Source organism: Thamnophis elegans, chromosome 1 (assembly GCF_009769535.1).
Source record: "Thamnophis elegans isolate rThaEle1 chromosome 1, rThaEle1.pri, whole genome shotgun sequence".
Taxonomy (NCBI): Eukaryota; Metazoa; Chordata; class Lepidosauria; order Squamata; family Colubridae; genus Thamnophis; species Thamnophis elegans.
In genome coordinates this window covers 159,896,399-159,918,368 of record NC_045541.1, presented here as the reverse complement: position 1 = coordinate 159,918,368, position 21,970 = coordinate 159,896,399, and the positions used below count along the sequence as shown (strand labels likewise).

Here is a 21,970-nt window from a genome sequence, read left to right as displayed (position 1 = left end):
CAGCTATTTTGAAGGGGCAATCATATCTCTGCACAGTTTATTTTCTGAGGGCTAAACATATCCAGATAATTTAACCGTTCCTCACAAGGGTTTCCTGGTAGCGCTCCTCTGTATTTGCTCCTAGTTGTTGGCAGTATGTTATGAAACATGGTGCTCAGAATGTGGGAGAGCAGTGTGGAAAATTTTCGGTGATCTGCCTACTTTTGTCTGCATTAATGCACCCTAGGATAGCATTTGTCTTTTTTGCAGCTGCACTACACTCCTGGCTTAGTTATCAGCAAAGTACCAAAACACAATTTGTCATCTTATCAAATTCAGAGGGAACTCTCTCTGCAGTGCTGTCCAATTACCCGGATGTCTGATTCAACACGTAAACAGTAAGGTTGGTTCTGATACTGTTGGATTTCTCCTGTGATTTCAGCCACCTTCCTCCTTTTACTAAAGTTGATCAGTCCTTTCCCTTGTCTTTTTAGGAAGTCAGGATTCCCTTCTTCTGTTTTTAGAATATTTGTTAAGTATATCCCTAAATAGAGAGAAAGGGCAAAATGCAATTAGCTTCTTCACATCCATGCCCTCTTTTTTGTTTATGACAACAGAGACACTTCCTTTAGAAAATTAGCCTTAAATTCTAACTATACATTAAGTATTGCACTACTTTTTTGAGCTTTAGAACATCTAGCAGAAGAAGTTGACATTTTATATTATGAGAATGCAACATGGACATTTTAGGGAAATTTTTTTTTTTAATTTGCTGCATCCAGTAATAACAACCTATTTCCACGGGTTGTTGCACTGTGTAATAAATTATCAAAACCAATCATAAATAAGGGGCAATATTCCACATAAGTCACATGCAACCCCTATTAAGTAAGAATGTAAAACAGGTTATGAACACAATTTATAGCACATTTTACAGTGAGACATACAGTTGTACCCATGTCTGTTCACTAGAAAAAGACACGAAGATTCCTCTTCTCCTCTGCAGACCCTACCTACTTCTCCCAAGCGTAAAATAACTTTTGATACATTTCTGAATGGTGAGAAGGAAGTGAAAGTTTTGCTGTCCAACTCCGAATAGCAGCAAATGAAAAAAAAAACACAAAAAAAACTACTACCTTCTGTTGGATCAACCATAACTTAAGACTGACTCAATTTCCTGACAAAATTAACTCAGTGACACCTCAGAGAAGCCACATCACCAAACTACTTTGGAACATTAAGTAATAAGCTTGCTAACTTCTAGTATGCCTTTCAGTAATATGTTATGTCTTTAGATCCTCTTCCCTAAATTGGGCTGAAATATGCAAAAAATAAATAGCATTTGATGTTATACAAAATAAATTTAGTCAGCATGGTACTTCTTTGGAACCATACTCTGAAGGCATTTCAGCAATCATCTGAAATCTAAATACATTTTGGTTTTCATACAAAAATTAATCAAGGAAAGAAAAATATTCAGCAGAAAAGCATGCTCTCAAAAGATACTGTAAAATACCCCAAAAGAATGTCATAATTTCCTTAATCATTTATGAATTAACAGGAATATAAAATACAGCCATTTTTTTGTCTCTGTTTTGTAACTTACCAAAAAAAGGCACACATGGTGGATTGATTGATTTGAGTTTAGCAAGATATTTTTTAAAGTGATCTTGACTTAATTCTACTGCTTCATCTAAAATTTTCTTTTTTCTTTCTTGCAGTGCCTGATATTGGATAAAAAAATCCCACATATTGATATTGTAGGATATATCTGTGTAATAGTCAATGCTGACCAGAAATTGTGAAATCTTTACAACATCTCTCTAGTCTATATCATTTCTCAGTATTACTTGCCTTTGCTGTCCATAATTATGCTTTACACATAATCATCTTGGCTGTTATATATTCTCTTTTTGTTATTAAAATACATGTTTTAAGGACAGAAATCAACAGCTGTAGTAAAATAAAATAATAAAATGTACATTTTTTCTTAAAGTATAATGCAAAATAATTCAATAATTGGTAAACAGAGTAAAATAGAACAATGAACGTTGAGCTAGGTGCTAGGATTTACTTTATATTATCACATATTGGAAACCTTATTTAATCCGCACAAAAAAGCTCATCATTATTTATCATATTATATTGTGATGTGACGTGATATATGCGCTGAAGTCCTATACAAAAGGGAGGATGCAAAGTTGACAAACAAAGAAAGCGTTACCCAGTGTCTTGTACATAGCTTGTTTCCCCCCCTCCCCTATTTTCTTATTCCTTTCCCTCCTTCCCGGAATTTCCTTCCCTGCATAGGAGAGATTGCTTGGATAAGCTGTCTCTTCCTAAACCACTTTTCTGTGTGTGCAGGCAAAGATGCTACTTGCTTGCAAGTAACCTCAGCTCTGCAACCTTGATTAGTTAATTAGCACCAGTGGTGAAATTCATTTTTTTTAAACTACTGGTTTTGTGGGCGTGGCTTGATGGGCGTGACAGGGGAAGGATGCTGCAAAATCCCCATTCCATCCCCACTCTGGGACCAGCCAGAGGTAGTATTTGCCAGTTCTCCGAACTACTCAAAATTTCCGCTACTGGTTCTCCAGAACCTGTCAAAACCTGCTGAATTTCACCCCTAATTAGCATCCAGACTCAGCTTGCACTGCTATGTGAAATGGGCATGATCCTATTCAGTTTGATCCCAAAGGCTTCCTTTTGTATCCTTAAGAGATCTGGCCAGGAGCATGTCAAGCCTGCTGGCACTAATACATACTTAAAAAAAAACCAAAATCAAAACAATTTATTTATATATTTTCACATTAGATACATAAGTGCTTAATGAACAGTGTATTGTCTGGATCAATTTATTTTTATACTATAATACTTTTTCCATTCCTAATTTCTATCTCTGCTATCCAACCATATATAAAACAAGTCCCATGTTCGAAAACACTTCTTTTTCTTTTATTTTTAGTGTCAGTCTATCCATTTCTGCACAATCTAAAAATGTTTTAACAATACACATACTTTCAAAGTATATTATTCACTGTGTGCTTGCTTACTCTCTTGTAATCTCTTCCTTTTCAATGAGTGTAATCATAGACATTGATTTTTTTCCTTTCTAATTATCCTAGAACCAAGGTGAGGATTCCAAAGGATGGGTGACCGTGGGAGATGGGGAAGAAGGATTTTAAGATTTGCCCCTTTTCCCCAGCTTCCTTGTGAGAAATTAACCTTCCCTGTGGTTAGGGTTCATCTCGCTGACTGAGATCATAACCTGCTGACATTGTAAATATTTATGGGATATTTCTTAATAATCTTTTCTAAGCTTTATTAAAGACCTGGTGTCTTTCTTGGTCTTTTCCTTCTTTGATATCCATTCTGCAAATTCTAAATTAAGTATACACACACAGATTATCAGAAACACTTAGTTTGGGAAATAATTCTCACCATGTTATTCACATTTGTACCGAACTGCAGCTGCCATTAGTATAAAACTGTAGTTTAAAATTATCGGTCACACTTTGATTATTAGTCAATCACCAAGACTTACTTCAAAGGTGTGGTCTAGTCTGTACACCGAGACAGAATTCATTGCACTGACTATTTCAAGAACTCCATTGAAATTATTTAAGTCCTGGAAAACCTGCAAAATTTCTATAATCCTGCTTAGCACAGCCACTCGCTCTTCAAAGTTTTCCATTTCTACTATACACCTAATTTAGAAAAAGGAGAAGAAGGAAAAACAGTACAGTGGCTTGTTGGATGCTATTTTAAAACTATTGTCATATTCTCATTTTGCCCCTCCCCCAACATTAATTCAGACGTCCTGAATGAATAATACCATCATATATTCATTTATTAAGTACATATTTCTGAAAGATTTTCTTTTTGTTTCGCTTTCTTCAAACTTTCCACTACAAATCTGTCCCATCCTTATTAGCAGCTACACCAGGCACAAGAAAATACAGTCAATTGATGACTATTGTGTGGCCTTAAGATTCCAATGCAGTGCGATACAACAACATTGCTCCCTCCTTTTTTTTCATGTTTATAGTTGGTGAATTTAATGGGCATTCCCTTTTAACCGCGATAAACATGGTTCCTCCTCTATGTCACACCATTCTGTGCAAATTCTGGCTCTTGAGCTGATACAAATCTTGCATATCTTGATATAAGTGACTTTACTCACTTTTCAAACCAAAGTGTAAGATTTGTTGTGTGCCGAATCATTTTCAGCAGGTTTGGGGAATTAATTTCTTTATCTTCTTTTGTCCACACACTCCCAACAAGTTCTGAAGGCTGGACAGCCCTGATACAGAAAAAAAACAAAAGAAAAGAACTGTGTGTAGGAAGGTGCAGATGTGCATAGTTGGAAGAGTATAATATACAGAAAATTCAGAAGGTGCTGCAGGCATTTCATTTAGTGAAATTACAGCATCAGAATCTGTGTAGATACTATGGGCCCTTCCTTCTTTACTTGCTAAGCAATATGATGGCATACAACTGTCATTCCAAGGAGTCATTTTTTAATGATAGTAAATGTAGCTACCCTATTTGTTTAACTTTTACATCACTCAAAGAAGAAAAGGGAAACATGAGTTGGATCCACAGCTTGAACATAAATTATTTTTACTTTCTTCTAGAAATAGCAATATATTGTTCAAATGCTCAGTTATAAATATATTTAGCACTGTATTGTACTTTAGGTGAATTAAAGCATGTTAAGTATATTGTCTCAGTACAAAATAGTCTTACTTCTGAAAGTTACTTTAATAACTTTCTTCACATTACTTTTAAGGAATTAAAGATACAACTTCTGAATTAGTGACCTACTATATCGATTTCACATATAAACAGTCTTAAGATGAATCAAAACACTGCTCTCTTTGGTCCAGGATTATCAGATTTAGCGTTCTCCAATCTTATTCTTAAAATGTGGTGGCCTGAAACTCCCATCAGCCCAATAACATGAGTCAATGAAAGGGATAATGGGAGCTGTACTCAGGACACCCTTTATGAGGTACTCCAATGGACAGAACTAAGACTTCAGACAGAATTCCTTTTCAAAGCTTCTATCTAAAATCATTTAACAGAAATTATTAATAAAAAAACTTGCAGACACAAAATCTATGCTCTAGTACCAAAAACTCTGCTTTATTCTGTTACTACTTATTGCTAACATACTTCAATCAGTATGTTACAGTATGTTACATTAGCTTATGAAGGAGTACTTATAGTACTATAAATATCAAACCAGACAGCATTGGTACTGCAATCATGATATTGCTCTATACTGTACTTTTCAAATTGACTTTGCATATTGAATTTGATTAACAAAGGAACATTTTGCTATTTGACTTATGTAATGGAAGGAGTTGTCAACCTAACAAAGGAGTGGTCTACCTGTAGAGATCAGATTCCAGGAGAGTTAGCTGCCGAGCAATCTCTATGGGATGCAATGTCATGAGGTCAAATGTCTCAAACTGACGGCTGATATGCCACTCAATTGGAGGGGGAGGGCTTTCAAATGTTATATTATGGCTTATGCCATTTGCATGAGCTTGTTTTTTCCTCCGGATAATCTTTGCAATGGATTCCACCCACTTCTTCATGGATTTGCCTGGAAAACACATCAGACATTGCTGGTAGATTGTATAAAGGATTTCGATATCAGAGATACAAAGCACAAATTTATTGCTATTTCATGCAGCAAGTGTGAAACAAAACAAACTTCCATTACACGTGGTCCTTGACTTACAACAGTTCATTTAGAGATTGTTCACATGTACAATGGCCCTGAAAAAATTAACATGACAATTTTTCACACTTGCGGCCATTGCAGCATTCCCATGGTCACATGAACAAAATTCAGATGCTTGGCAACTGATTCATATTTATAATGCTTGCAGTGTTCTGGGGTCACATGATCACCTTTTGTTATCTTCTGACAAGCAAAATCAATGGGGACCCAAGATTCACTTAACAACTGTTTTACTAATTTAACAACTTAATTTAACAACTGCAATGATTCACAACTGTGGTAAGAAAGGTAGTAAAATGGGACAAAATTCACTTAACAAATGTCTTGCTTAGCAACATAAATTTTGGTTTTAATTAAGTTGAGGACTACCTGTATTAATAATTAATATCAAATTTGGTAAAAATATTTTATAAATCAAATCTGAGATAATAAATTGTTTAGCAAATACATGGTATGCACTTCTTAAAATGTATTCTGCACTGAAAATGCAGTGTACAAGGAGACATTGGAGATAAATTATTAGGTTCTTTCCATTTTTAAGTAATGAAAATTAGTTTTAATATGCTGTAGCAGAATACATATGATTTTTACAATCAGGCCAATAGCATTTAAATTGCAAAAGTAAGGAAAACCTTCAAGGCTGGTTTCTAATTTAGCATTATAGTGACCAATGAGATATGCAGGCTAATACCCAAACACATCAGAGGAAATCACTACCACTGAACTTAAATTGGCGCTAAAAATCACAGCATACTGCCAGATGTAGGCTATTGAAAGGAATATCCTACGCCTTATTTTATATAAAGCCTATATTTAAGCACTCTCTGCTCACTTCATATAATAATGAATACAGGTTTCCTAAAAATGCATTAAATTAGGATAAGAAATGTTATTCAGACTCTAATTTTAATGGAAGAAGCAAAACACAAAAGCAGAAGCATTCAGAAAAGTTATGTAATGCCTTTTTTGTAAACAGAAAAAGGAAATTGATATAACAACATTGTCTCATAATAACTGGAACTACCATTGTCTTCTGATTCATGAATAAGTGCAAATCAAAAGAAAACTCAGGATTTCTAAAAAGCTACTTATTTCCTAAAGACTTAGGAAATAACCGTGAAATAATGCCGTGCTCACATTTAAAGAAACTATCAACTAAAATTGTATACCTCTTACAGTGGAAATAAATGTCTCCAGTCTATCGAGTAACTCTTGGTCTCTCTCAAAGTCATAAAAATGATGTTCTACCCAGTGCCGAAACACATTCAATACCCTTAAGGGGAAAAAAGGGAGAAAAGAGATTTTTAAAAAACTATTTTTAATGTTCACAAACAGAAGCTGATGGTAAAACAGATATACTTAAGTGAGATGACATCTGAAACAGTTTCCTCAATTGAAAAAAAGAGGTGCAGGGCTTACTATGATAACAAATCATACTTTTGTTTGAATTGTTATAAGGAGATAAAAGCTCAAACCTGAGTTGAATTGGCTGGACATATTCCTTGCGAAATCGTTTAAGGTCTGCACCGATTGGTTGTTCTCCTTTCTCTATTGCCAGCCTATCGGCTTCAGTTGGCTCAGGTTCAGGGATTTCAAATCTAATAAAGACAAAGAAGATGAAACATAGTCACAGCAGATCCAGAATACAAAGAAAGAGAAAGATTTGGAACACATTCTTGATGATAACTGGAACAAGGGATAAGAAGAAGAATGTCTTCATTTATTTTTGTTATATTTATTCAATAAGACTATCAGTGGTTTATAGTATTCTAATCAATATAACTAAACAGATATGTAAAATACAGCTAGTAGAACTATAACTCCCTGGCATCCAGCATCTGATATCAAGATCTTAGTCATGGAGAGACAGGAGCTGACGTTGTAATGACACAACGTGCAATCTCAGAGCTCTGAGATCGCAGTCAATACTTTTGCCACTCGACAGTCCTTTTGGACCTAAACTGTCCCGAAGAGACAGTGACAGGGAAGAGTACGTCTTGCTGATCTCAGGGACATCGCAAAGTCCCTGATTGATCCAAGAGAATCTCTTCTTGCCAGCGACAGAAGCGCACCCAAAAGCTGCTGAAGTTGGGACAGCTCCGGAACAGGAGGAAAGCGGAAAGAGAAAGTCTGTCCATCTGGTGAGGAAGTCTTATTGTTATAAAAGAGACTGCCCCCTCCAAAAAAATTAAAGCTAAATTAAATTTGAAAAAAGAAGAAAATAAGCGGCAAAATTAAGCTACATTGGACAGTATTATCTTTTTTAAAAATTTTCTTTTATGGATGAAATCTTTGCAAATATTTCCTATTTTTTAAAGTGAACGGATTAGTTTTTCTTCTTCTACTTCTTTTTTAGCTATGGATTAAAATATTTTTCTTTATTTTTATAATACTGGTTTGGATGGTTGTTTTTTTTTTCTATTTTGGTTCACTTAAGAATTTTGTTTCTTTTAAGCCTGGAATATAAAGGAGATATAAAAGGAATACAAAGAGGGTTGTAATATCAGAGGGAAAGGAAGTAACACTGCCACTTGGAGGCTGGAGGCTTGAGTCCTGGAAACATTGCCCTTTCTTTTTTTGCTTTGATCATTTTGACTTTGCACTTCAAGGTTCTTCAGCTTGCTTAGAGAGAGTGATAAGGAGAAGAGCATGGGTTGTTTATACAGGTGCTCTTTGGGAGCTTCATTGGCAGCTGGAGAGAAGTGAAAACAAAGACTTGTTTTGAAGGATTATAAATGAACTTACGTCAAATCTAATAAAAAGTTTTGAATGCTAGAATGGCAGTGTTTACCAATTGGAAGAATGGCACAACATCAAAAAGAAACCTTAACATTGCAAAATATTATGTTTGAAATTCAAAAATTATTAGAAGTAACAGAGAAAATTGAGAAGAGATTGGAAAACATAGATTGTAAAACAGTAAAATTTGATGGAAAAATTGAAGATGTTCATCAAATGTAAAAAGTGGAGGTTAGAATCCCAGAAACTGAAGGGAAAAATGAACAAAAAGGCAAGATAATTGTTGATACCAACAGTGAACTGAGCGTGGTTGGAAATGGAAAGCATGGAATATGGAAAGGGGAGATAGATGGACAGGAGTTCTACCCCAGATTTCAAGGTATAGAAGAAAAAAGAGAAGAATTGATGGATCTAAAGAGAGAAATTTTGTTAGAAACACTATTGATAACCAAATATAAGCTGATTAAAGAAGCAGATGGAGGGTTTCAAGATTATATAAGATATGCAACAAACAACAAGTTGCGAAGAGACGTCCATACAAATCTTATTAAGGAAACAACCAGAAGACTAAGCCCACAAATGGCAAAAGACATAAGACTGTACTATTACTGGAAAAACACAGGTTGATATATGAAAGCTTATAATAAAAAATTAGTTAAATTTAGTTAAATTTAGAACATTATGTAAAAAATGAAGTGATAATGGATATAGTTAGATAAATAATTGATAATGATAACAATGTATAGATATGTATTGGTTTGATAAGAGGAAATTTGATATAAATTGCAAATTGTGATTACGAAAGGAAGTTTAGAAATTCTGTTATGTATTAACGCTTATAATAAAAAATTAAGACAAATTTAGTTTAAAATAATGTATGATTTTATATGTATGTATGTATGTACGTACGTACGTACGTACTGGTTTGATAAAAGGAAATTGGATATAAATTGTAAACAGTGATTAAGAAAGGAGGTCTAGAAACTTTGTTATTAAATATAATCAATTTTTTATTTAGAACATGTCATAAAGATGTAATGTTACCGGATGATAATGGAAACAGTTAACGGAATGCCATTATGTGGTTTTTCTTTAAATTTGGGAATATTTTATATAAAAGGACTTTAAAAACAATTATAATCAAATGAAGGTTGAGGTATGATGATAGTAATATATATAAATATATTTGATTTAAAATATATAACTGGATATGAATTGTAGGTGATGACTGTGGAAGGGATGCACGAAAGCTTTTTGTAACCAATTGACACACTTTCTACAATTTGTAATGGAAGATAAGTTTTGTGGTGTTTTTTCTGTTTTGTTTGTCTGTGTTTATTCAAAAGTAAAAAATTCTTATATATAAAAAAGATCTTAGTCATCAGGCTTAAAAATTCAGAATGCGCTAGAAAAGTTTGATCTTAATTCTTTTTAAATATTGCATTTTTATATTGTTGAGGATCTATGTATTCATTAATCCAATTCATTTTAATATTTCTGTACCAGTATCAAGTATCAAATAAAGTATTTCTATCTCTTTTAAATAATTCAAATTATCTTTAGTAATTTTGATTTGGGTCCCACTTTGTAATCAGCAATATGATTCAGCTGTGAGACTCATAGTGGACATGCCATTTGGTCACTACTGATTTTTCTATTGTAATGGAAGCCTAATCATCCATGTAATATACAAATAGAATGTAGCTGCCAATTACAGAAGAGTAATTTCTTTGCCATTGGACTAAGCTTGAATGTTGGCAATTCAATCATTTCTCTCATAGTTTTTTCATAAAACATAACAATTACTAAAATCCAGATTATTTCAGTTTCTTTTGACCTGTTTTTCTAATCTTTTCTTCATAGTCAGGAAACCAAACAAATGATCTAAAGGATTCTGAGAAAGTCAAAATTTAGAGTACAGGTCAATATTTGTACCTTTATCTTTCCCATGGATTGTAATACAATACTGTAATTCTGAATTTGTAAGGTTTCTGAAAATCCATTTTCATCCTTTCATCCTAGTATCAAATTCCAAACTTGTTTTCTGCTTGGGCAAAACACTATGAAAACTGTTGTCACATTTTTACAACTTATACTATGTGTTGCGTGTAATATTTGCTCCAGTTGTTCCACTAGGACATAAATAATTAGTAGTAATATACCACCAATTATCCAAGCATTAATGCAATGCTTTATTATTTCTTTTACAAGGAAAGAAATCTTTGTCCAGCAAACTTTCTCATGATCTCTTTTTAACTGAATCCAAACTGTTTTAGTTTTATATTGCCAAACCACATAAACCTTTCTAAAAGCTTTATATAATTAAGTATGTATTCTGAAAAGAGGAGATAGGAAATGCCATTAAAATAGATTGCTCAAAAATAAATGTGCTAACATTTAAATTATTAAAATAGCTTACCAATATGGTGATTTTATTACTGTTACTATGAGATAAAAATTCATTACAAAGGAATTGGGAAGATTTTTATTTACCTTTCTATCAACAAACTTAGCAGCTCTTGCGGCTTACAAAAGGAGCGATATGTGGTAAGGAAAGTACGTACAAAATTAGGATCTAGAAAGGCAAGCACAATTCCAAATTAAGTAATTCATAAGTCATAATTCCCATAAGTCAATAATGTGAAAACATTATATTGGAAATCCAGATACCTGCATACATGTGATAAGTTAGTCTTTCAATGAGTTTCACCACAGTTCCACCTTTGATGATCGGAATCCCATTCCTGCTCTGAAGATTGTCCTCAAAAACTATGTTCTCCTCAGAGTCTTCCACTGCAAAACGATAGATACTTGGACTGGGGAGTCGCAGGGGCTGCTCATTCTCTTCTTGCAATAGTACGGCATCCAACATTCGGTCAAGGGTGCTACGATACTGGAGGGAAATCAGGGCTGCCATCCAGTTGTTCTTCTCTTCAGCAGACTTGGCAGCAAAGATAAAGCTGTTCTCATCCTTAGACACCAGTTCAAAAGCATTTTTGTATTCACAAGTGTCATCTTTATCAACTATATGGACTTTCCTCATAATAATCTTTTCTTTGAGTCGGTATTCTGCATTGCTATAACCTGGAAGTCGGGACTGTCCGTGGTTGGCTTTGCAGCTGATCATTAAACCATCAAAGAGAAATACATGTCGTTCATGCTTGGCTCCTACTCTTGCCAGAGTGCCTTCCATTATAAATTCATTACAGCACTGACCAATATCTTTGCCTTCCCAACCATCAATGTTTTTCTGGATCTCATTCATTTTTTTAATGGCCAGATGCTTGCTTCTTATTTGGCGGTTGTAGAACCAAGACACAGGCTCCCTAAAAGCATAGTTTATCAGATTAAACTTGGCAGTTACCAGCTGTAGTCTGTGCAAAGCAGATATGCTTACTTTTAAAACAAAATATGTAAAAAGGCCTTAACAGAAGGAAAAGAAAGTGTCAGGGTGCTGACTCACAGCATTAATTCCTGTGACATTATCTGCCTTTCTCTTCAAAGGTCAATATATTTGCTAATGTTCCCAAAGACTAGAATAATGCCATGACTAATTTTCTTACCCAGGTCGACGTCTAGGTGAATGTTTGTTATAAATGCGTTCCATACTACATTGGAGATTCAGGAGAGCTGTGATGGCTTGTTTTAAACATTCACAGTCTTCTTCATCTTCACTGCATTCTTGAAGTTGCTAAAAAGAACAAATATTTCAATTTTATGGGGAGTTAATTTAGGAGAGAAGAATTTATAGAAATATCTGAGTAACCAAAATACAAATTGTATACAACCTAAGAATACATTTCCATGCACACTGATCAAAACAATTATTTTAGCAATTCAAGTGAACAAAAATGATTAGTCCAAACTTAAAAGTCTTATGTGTATTTCAGGCAGTTGCACATACAAATAATTCATCCTGTTGATACTTAACAACTTCTTACAAAAAATTCTAAAAGCATAATTGAAATTAGCAATCAGAATATATTACCAAATAGAATTGCAAGTCATTTTTGGTTATGTTTTCATGATAAGCATAAATTTAAAAGCACCATGATTGGATATTAGAGCAGGACATCTGACAAAATATATTTAATGTGTTTTTCTAATTTTATATTTAAATTTTGAGTAGCAGAGATAAAGAGCATTCTTTGAATGTCAAATGATGGATACTTTCTTCTGCACACATTACAAGTTCATTTTCAATTATAATACTGAAAGGGAAATAAGATTTTAAGGTAGCTACAATAATGAAAAGTTAAGGATGTAAAAAAAGCTGATATAAACATTTTAGAAAGATTTTAACCTTGAAACTATTTCAGAAATCTTGAAATATGGAAATGTCATGAAGTTTCATGCTCCAAACATTTCAGAACAAAACATTTTGCACACTTTTAATGAAAACAAATAGTTCTGAGTAATGCTAAATTTAACACTCTAATTATCAAGGCCTTGTTCATAGTTCTCTTAGATCTGACTTCAATCTGGTGCTTACAAGAGGTATCAGTCTATAACTAACAGAATCTACAGAACAATAGATTTGGAAAGCACTAAGCTGGGAAAGGCTCATCTATCAGCTGGGTATATTATTAGCTCATGCTAATAAAACATAATTGTCTTTTTAATGTATCTATAACTTGCTGTCAGATACAGTAAATCCACATTTTGTTTTTTAAACTCCAGTACAAACACTAGTCAAGCTAAAATGAAAAATTATTAAAAACAACAAAAGTAGTAGTTTACATGTTTAAATGACCAAATTTGGTGTATGAAACAGATGCAACATTTTTATTTAATCCAGATTTAGTATATGTGCACATTCAATTTGTATATAGAATTTACTTGTAATTTATTTTAAACAGTGTATCTCACCTGTAGCAATTCAAAATAGTGCAGACAGTGATAAACAGGCACTAACATGAGACGTGGTAGCACATATTGTACTGCTTCTTTAAAGCCATCAGCAATTGACTGAAGGAAAAAAAGAAAGTCTGGTTTCAATGATTGTCATAGGAAGAAGAGACAGAAGACATTCAAAATTATAATGTGAGCTGTCTAGAAGCTATGAGGATGACATACATGTTTTGTGAAAGATGGATGGATGAACAGACAGACAGAAAGATAAACATCCTCTCTATAGACTATTCTAACATTAAAAGCCTTTACAATAATTTATTGCATCTAGTAGGGTGGGAGGAAGGTTTTATGAACATTTCAACAAAGTAAACCTTTCAAACCACAATTACCCACATTTTGTCATCTCTACAGTCTTTCTAGAGCAGGGGTCACCAACCCCCAGGCCATGGCCCATTACCAGAGCAGGGCCTATTTGAAATGGGTCTTGCAAGAGGCAAGCTGATGTTCATGAGCAGCTCCACTTGTGCATGGTGCCCAAAAGTGGAGCTACATATGTGTGTGTGTGCACCAGCCTGCTGCCTCGTTCCCCTCTCTCACCCCAGTTGGACTGCCAAGCTGCCTACTCCCAATGCTCCAAAAGGAGAGTGGTGAGAGCAGAGGCTGAGTGGGATGAACATGTCCTGCTCAGCTTTGCTGACTCACCAAGGCTGCCTGCAAAGGACACCAAATACACATTTTAAGTGTGGGGCAGGCTCAATGAGTCTAAAGGAGCATGAGACCACCCCCCCCCCAGGCTTTTCTCTTCTCTTCTTTTGCTAATGGATGAAAGGCTTTGGGAGGAGCAATCTCACACTGCTTCAGACCTTCCATCGGGCCACACAAGAGGTGGGCCAGTGCTTACACGCAGCTCCACTTGTACAAGGGGCATCCCAAAGGGCTTCCATTCTCTCTTGTGTGAGTGCCACAAAGCTTGGGGACTGCTGGGGAAGAAGGCGGGGCTTAGCAGTGAGAAGACGGACTTTCAGGCTCTCCCTGAATCTCTTTCTATTCCGAAGCATCTGGACGGTTCCTTTTTGGACCCAAGCTGTCCCGAAGAGACAGTGAAAGGTAGGGGGAGACCCAGTGGTCCCAAAGACGTTCGCAAAGTCTCTGGGGACCCTGGAAAAACCTCCTTTGCCAGTAACTTCCGGATTAGCCACAAGGCTAATTGAAACTGCAGACAGCCCTAAAGAAAGAGAAAGTGTTTCCAGCTGGTAAGAATATTTTATTATTTAGAAACAGACCGCCTAAAAATTCAAACTAATTTAAATTAAAGAACAGAAGAATCTAGCGGCGATTTTGATCCTTTTAATGGTTTTGGACGGTGGTTTTAAATGTTATTCACACGGATAATGGATAGATTACTCCAACATCTCCTCTGATCTTCCGCAAACGGGCTGTAAACCAATTCACTATAATTTGGCTGTTTACATCTTGACACTTTTATTGCTTGGCAGTATTGGCTTAAGATCTGATAAGATTGTACAGCTTTCAGTCTGCTTTTACTTGCAAATATTTCAGAGCTCTCAAGAAAAAATACTAACTGCGTATAAACATGGGGTGTATTCGAGTGTCTATTCAAGTGATTTCTTCAGCACTACAGAAGCTGTCTGACACACAAGATAGAATTCAGAGAAAATTGGATTATTTGGTGTTTTTGGCAACAAAGTACGAGGAAAAAACTGAGAATGTTCTTCAAATACAAAATAAGGATATCGGAGATAAAGATTCTGAATTTGTTGATATTCGGGGCAACTGGTTTACTTCTGAGGAAGGAAAGAATGGAATGTTTGAAGAAGAGGCAAACACACAGAAAATTTACTTCAAAAGACAGGGCACAGGAGGAGTGAGAAGCATTAAAGAATTCATAGTTTATGAAATACCATCTGCAAAACATTTGATACCACTACTGAGAATTAAAGACAAGTTGATAAAGGAAATAAAAAGAGGGCGGCAACATTATATGAGAGGCACTACAAACAAAAAGGTGCAAAGATTTCTTCGTATGGACTTGCTCATAAAGATGTTTGGAGAACTGGACCCACGAATGGCAGCAGATATAAGACTGTTCTGTTATTGGAGAGATACAGGCTGATAGATGGAAGAGTATAATTCAAAACTAGCTAAACCTAGTTAAATTCATTTGCAATAGGTATAGTTGAATAACAATAGATAATGATAGTAATGTATACAATGTTGCTATGATAAGTAATAATTGGATATGAGAAGGGAAGGTTAGAAATATCTTTGGACTATATATAAAGATTATTAATTACAATAATAATTATTATAAAAAAATAAAATAAAACTATATACAGTTAAATCTTAACTAATAGGGGGAAAATGCTATGATATAGGATGTAACTAAATAAAGAAAGGAGAATGGTAATAAATTATACACATGGAGGATTAGAAATTAGAAATCTTTGGTATTAAACATTATGGATGTTTAGCTAAAACAGGATATGAGGGCTTAATGTTAATGGAGGATTTTATAAATAAGTAAATGAAATGCCAGCATGTGGTTATGGATTGAATTTTTGGTATAGTTAAGGATGAAGGATGTTTAAATAACTGTAATCAACTAAAAGTGGAGGTATGATGATGTTAATATAGTAAATATTTCAGTTAAGACATTCAAATTAACATGAATTAATGGAAGAGATGCACAAAAACTTTTTGTAACCAGCTGATATACTTTTTTATAACATATGTATGTTGTGTTTTTTTGTGTTTTTTTTAATCAAATATGTAAGTATATATACAATAGAGAGATACAAAGTGTGTCTGTGGGGGGAAATATAATTAGGATAGATTAGCAAAGGTAAGGGAATAAGAAATGATACTAAATTATATTTGGGTTGGCGGAAGTACCATCCCAAGGAAACATAAACTGAGATTTAAAACAGACACACCAATAATAGTAGAAAAAGAAAGGGAGAAAGGAGGAGAGAATGAAAGGAAGATGGGGGAAAGAAGAAAGAGGTAAGGAGAGGAGGATGGAAAGGAGAGAAAGAGGAGGAGAGAGGGTAGAAAGGGGAAGAGGAAGAGTAGGAGTAGGAGAAAGGCACGGGAAGAAGGAAGGGGAAGGAGAGGAGGAAGGAGGAAAGTAGAGAAGGGAGGGAGGGAGAAAGGAAAGGGAAAGGAAAGGAAGCTGGAAGGGAGAGAAAAGGAAGGAGAGTGGGTAGGAAGGGAAAGATGAAGAGTAGGAGCAAAGGAGAGGTAAGGGAAGAAGGAAGGGGAAGGAAAGGAGGAAGGAAGAAAATAGAGAAGGGAGAGGGTGAAAAGAAAGAGGTAAGGAGAGGAGGATGGAAAGGAGAGAAAGAGGAGGAGAGAGGGTAGGAAGGGGATGAGGAAGAGCAGGAGTAGGAGAAAGGTATAGGAAGAAGGAAGGAAAGGGAGAGCAGGAAGGAAGAAAGTAGAGAAGGAAGGGAGAAAAGAAAGGGAAAATAAGGTGGTGTTATAACAGGAGGAAGGGATGGTAAATAAAGCAACCCAAACTGTATATTATAACCTATTAAATGAAATAATAAATGTATAAGAATGATAAATGCTAAAACACTTGTAACCAAACGACATGCTATATGATGATGGGTTTTTTTCTGTTTTGTTTTGTTTGTTTTTTCATTGTTGTGGGTATGTGTTGTCTATGTAATAAAAAATAATAATACAATTTTTTTATTAAAAAAAAAGCTTGGGGACTGCTGCTCTAGAGATTCTGAGGAAAGAACTTAATTCAGTGACAGATAAATAATTAAACTCTAAAGACCAATTCAAACATTGTGATCTTAAATAAAGAATCATGGTAAGTTATGGACGGCAAATGTTTGCTTGTCAGACAATACCACATTTGAGAAAAAACAATATAGCTCATTGAAGACCATGAACTTTATAAATCATAGATATTGACCGTTGGCTTACCTCAATGGTTGTTCTCTAACCGCTGCGGGAGTGTCCAAGCATGGGTTAACTTCAGCTTGCTGCCCAAGGACTGAGTTTAAATCTTTGTGTAGCCACGCCTCCTGTTCCCCAGAGATGGAGAGCCCTCCCATGGAGTCTCCACCAAGGGAATGTCTGTAGAAACTGGTGGTGGGGATGGTTTCCTGGCTTGCAGAGTTTGTGCCTGGGCACTAACTGCCTTTTGAAACTATCTCTCCAGGGCCTTTTGTCTCCTTTCAGCCAACTTTTCTGCAGCTTTTGAGACTTTCTTGGCTTGGGGCTGTTTCACTTTTGCAGGACAGCCTGCACTGTCCCTCTTAGCAGCAGGGTTGGGCCTACTGCGTTTGTTAGCAGGAGGTTCAGCTTGATCCCTGGCTTCAGACACGTTCCTGTTGGCCATGGCACAGTTCTTTCTCAGTCAGAGCTTTAGATGTGATAATCCCAGTAATGCAATAGTTCCGGAAGTATGCCCCTTTAATTCAATCCAAGTTCTGAGAAAAATGGGGCCTTGCTGGGATCAGTAACAGTCAGCAATATTTTGGCGCCAAAAATGGAAGTCCCAAGGCACTGCAGATCTGCGCAGTGATAAAGCAAGGAATGGCCCGAGAGAGCCAAATCCTTGCAGCCGCTCTCAATAGTCTTCCTGGGGAGGGGGAGACCTGCCTGGAGACCCAGAGCGAGATCCCAAATTAAGAAGCCCTCCCAGCAGCGATCTGCTGTGGAAATCAGGCAAAGCAAACGGCTTGAGAATAAAGCACGCTGCTTTTTTTCTGTCCAAAATGGCCACCACAAGCTACGGAGCGCACCAGGGAGCTGCTGGCAGTTCAGAGAGCTCAGTAGAGCCTCCGTTCTAAATTTAGACAACCAACAGCGAACTCAGAGGGATCCCTACCTGCCGACTTTCCCCCAGAGCTCACCAGCAGCCGCTGACAAGCCTCCCGGTGGTGCCTCAACCATGGTGGTTGCGGAAGGCAGCCGCGCTCCGAGCACCTGTTCCGCATTTCAATTAGGAGTGAACTTTCCTCCAGTGATTTTTAAAGAATCCTAACACTATATGCTAAACACAAAAATAAGAAAAAAGGCTACACTAACTGTTTGGAGAGTCTAATTTGCTGTTCAAGGACTGGAACTCCCTAACTGGATCCTTTTAGGGCAACTGAGTTTTTAAAACTGAGCCTCTGTGGGGAACAGGAGGCGTGGCTACACAAAGATTTGAACCCAGTCCTTGGGAAGCAAGCTGAGGTTAACCCATGCTTGGACACTCCAAGCAGCGCCTAGGAGAAAATCTATAACCATAGTCAAAGCAACTATATGGCAGTATAGGAGCCATGGTGGCACAATGGTTAGAGTGCAGTACTGCAGGCTACTTCTGCTGACTGCTGATTGCCAGCAGGTGGTAGTTCAAATCCCATGGGCTCAAGGTTGACTCAGCCTTCCATCCTTCCGATAAAATGACGACCCAGGTTGTTGGGGGCAATATGCTGACTCAGTAAACTACTTAGAGAGGGCTGTAAAAGCACTGTGAAGCGGTATATAAGTCTAAGTGCTATTGCTCTAGGCAATCTTCAACTGAAGGAAGGAAAAAATATCTTTATTAGACCAATGAAAATTATTAATTGCCAGCTTTCAAAAATTCTTATAAGTTTTCATTAGACAAAAGAGCTGAATTCCAGAAAACAAGAGGTGGAAAGTTATATGGCTAATTTTTTTATTATGGTTGTGTAAATGATGGTGCTTAAAAGTTTGTTAATCCTTTTGAATGTTCAATATTTCTGCATAAATATTCCTTAAAACATATTCTCCATGCTAGCTTTCTCCTAGAACAAAGATTCTAAGACTCATTAAATTAATGAGTCAAAAATATTATACTTGTTTATTATTTATTGAGGAAAATGATCCAAAGCTACATATAGGCACGTGGCAGGGTATATGAACCTCTAGGATTATGAGTTCATTTGAAGGGGAAATTAGAATCAGATGTTTCAATCAATAGAATAATCATCAGATGTAAGTGTGGGCGGTTCTGCCTTGAAGAATAGAATTCTGGGAATTCACTATCAAATCAGATCTTTACAAAGCAGGTATGTGAAAGCGTGTCAAGGCTTGAACAAAGGAGGTTTCTGAGTACATCTGAAAAACAGTTGTTCGCAAGGCAGGAAAAGATTATAAAATTATTTACTAAGTCTATTTACAAAGTCTGCTGTCAGGCAGACTGTATACGTATGAGGGCAATTTAATGCAATTTTTACCCTTCCTAAGAGTGATTGAACAAGATCACACTGAACAAAGTATTTAATACTACATAACATCTCAAAGAACCCAGGTATTATCTAAGGAACTAAAGACTTCTCTTCTAATAGCAAATGCCAGTGTTCATCAGGACAACTCTGAACAAGAATGGTATGCATAGCACTGTTATAAGGAGAAAGCCACTACTCTCAAAAAAGAATGCTTCTGTCCATCTACAGTTTTGACCTCCCAATGTTGCAAATTCACAATCCTAGCAATACAAGTAGGAAATGATAAGGGTTGGAATTTAACAATATCCAGATTCTATAATTTAAATTATTTTATCAAGATTGCTAACATATGAGATAGAGATTTTTTCTGTTTTATTTTTATGTTAGAACTTTCACATTTGTTCTGTATATATACCTGGAAGTGTAAGGCCACAGCAGGTTTAGCCATTACATTATTAAAATGTTCTTGATATTGTGGTGAAAGGATTTCCTGTGATAAGGTTTCATATGGGTCAAAGGCTTGTTCCTAGAAAAAAAGAATATAAGCATTGTAAAATATGTGATTTAGAGAAATTACTAATTACATAAGAGATGTTTTAATAGTTCTACTTTTACATATTTAATGGAATATCATCTATCCAACTTGGATAATGAAGTGCAATTCAAATTAATTGTCACTAATTTTTCAATAAATATTTTTTTTAAAAAAGAGAAGGGCATCTAAATCACCTAAACATCATCCAATTGGACCAATATATAGCAAGGATAACTTTATCCAAACACATTTAAACACTATACAACTGTAAGTATAATATATAGAACACAAATAACTAGAAATCTTTCATCTGAAAATGAATCAAGTGATAATTTCAAACACCCAGCATACATTTCAGTTCATCTTAACAACATGCTATAGTTTAGAAATCAAAATGACTATGCGAGTGATGTACTTGATATACAACAATTACATAGTCCTATTTAGTTCCTGTTTTTCCATTAGCTACCGTAAGTGTGAATTGACAAATCACAATTGGAAAATTCATCAAATTGTTTTTAGAGCAAGCCAATATCAGAAAATTCCAGTTACTGAAAACTGGGAAATGGAGAAATGAATTTATGCGTTAAAGGGAAGAAAGAAGGGCAATGAAGAGCATTTCTATAAACAAGCCATGTTTTAATAGTATTCCAAAACTGAATTACACCCAATTTTATCAAGATCTGGTTGTTCTTAAAGATAATATTTATGTTTAATTGATCATATTTAATTAAGCCTGAAAATATATTAGGTGATATCAACAAGTTTTCCAAAGAACTGCTCCACATATTATAGTTTTAAGAAAATGATTAAATCTCCTAAGGCTTTTGAAATAGAAAGGCAAACTATTAGTATCTTATAATAAATTACAGAAAAGGAAGCTATGACCACATACTGTATGATATATTCTGCAACAAACCAGTACTTCAGAAAGAGAACAAACCATTTCATCATTGCTTTCTGCAATAATATTTTGTCATCATGTTTGACAAAAGAAACCACTAGTAATTTACCAATTATTAAACCATAATTTTGACATTCTTTAATTGCTAATTAGCTGAGAAAACATGATATCTGAATTAGTTCTTTTCCCATTTAAGATATTGTATCATTAACTTTGTATTTTTAAATTCAGACAAACATTGGAGGAACTCATAATGAATAAGTAGGATTTCAAAGAAAAAGATTTTTTAGGTTTGCCATGTATATTCTTCAAGTCTGTATTCCCAGTTATAAAAAAAGTTTTATAATAAATACATTATATGCCTGCACTTTAATACGCTAAATATATATTTGCAGGTAGAGAGGGAAACAGAGTAATCCTCCATAGCAGAAGAAATTCATTCTTAACCCCCCCCCAAAAAAATCTGAATTAGTCATGCCCCACTGAATAATAAATGGAACAGCACTGCTAACTCACTTCTGCTAGATCTTCAAAACAACTGCCAACCAGGGGATGAGGACTACTTTCATCAGTCATTTCAACTGTGTCCTCAATTAATCCCAAGAGCTTCATTGTCAATTCATGGATATCTGTGATGTTGCTGAATATCATGTCAATATCCTGAGGAAAAGAAAATCCATTCTGAATATGTATGTTTTTAACATTTGTTTTAAATATTCAGCCATTTGATTAAAATTTATACAATAGTTTAAATTAGACCAAAAGATTAAGGAAGATTTTGTATCGTTTTAGACCAGTGTTTCTCAATTTTAGCAACATTAAGTCTGAACTTCAACTCCCAGAATTGGCTGGAGAATTCTGGGCGTTGAAGTACCGGTATTTGAATGTTGGTAAGTCAAATCTAAAGAATTTTAGACTTGATGAATTATTTTATATAGTCTCTTTATCTGTACAAACTTCTGATCTGTTATAAAATGCTTGCCTCA

The 21,970-nt window shown here is 35.3% G+C and overlaps 1 protein-coding gene across 2 annotated transcripts in view; it reads right to left on the bottom strand.

Annotated features, from left to right (window-relative positions):
* Positions 1 to 21,970, bottom strand: part of SOS2 (SOS Ras/Rho guanine nucleotide exchange factor 2) — a 41,908-nt gene that overhangs the window by 8,107 nt on the left and 11,831 nt on the right. For both annotated transcript variants that reach the window (XM_032236881.1, XM_032236892.1), the window contains exons 6-18: positions 21,501 to 21,644; positions 19,961 to 20,071; positions 13,343 to 13,441; positions 12,037 to 12,164; positions 11,144 to 11,799; positions 10,967 to 11,048; positions 7,210 to 7,332; positions 6,904 to 7,007; positions 5,377 to 5,593; positions 4,163 to 4,282; positions 3,524 to 3,686; positions 1,586 to 1,703; positions 351 to 523 (exon numbers count right to left, since the gene is read on the bottom strand). In XM_032236881.1, the coding sequence (XP_032092772.1) occupies positions 351 to 523; positions 1,586 to 1,703; positions 3,524 to 3,686; positions 4,163 to 4,282; positions 5,377 to 5,593; positions 6,904 to 7,007; positions 7,210 to 7,332; positions 10,967 to 11,048; positions 11,144 to 11,799; positions 12,037 to 12,164; positions 13,343 to 13,441; positions 19,961 to 20,071; positions 21,501 to 21,644 (2,238 nt within the window). The remainder of the gene's footprint in view (positions 1 to 350; positions 524 to 1,585; positions 1,704 to 3,523; positions 3,687 to 4,162; positions 4,283 to 5,376; positions 5,594 to 6,903; positions 7,008 to 7,209; positions 7,333 to 10,966; positions 11,049 to 11,143; positions 11,800 to 12,036; positions 12,165 to 13,342; positions 13,442 to 19,960; positions 20,072 to 21,500; positions 21,645 to 21,970) is intronic.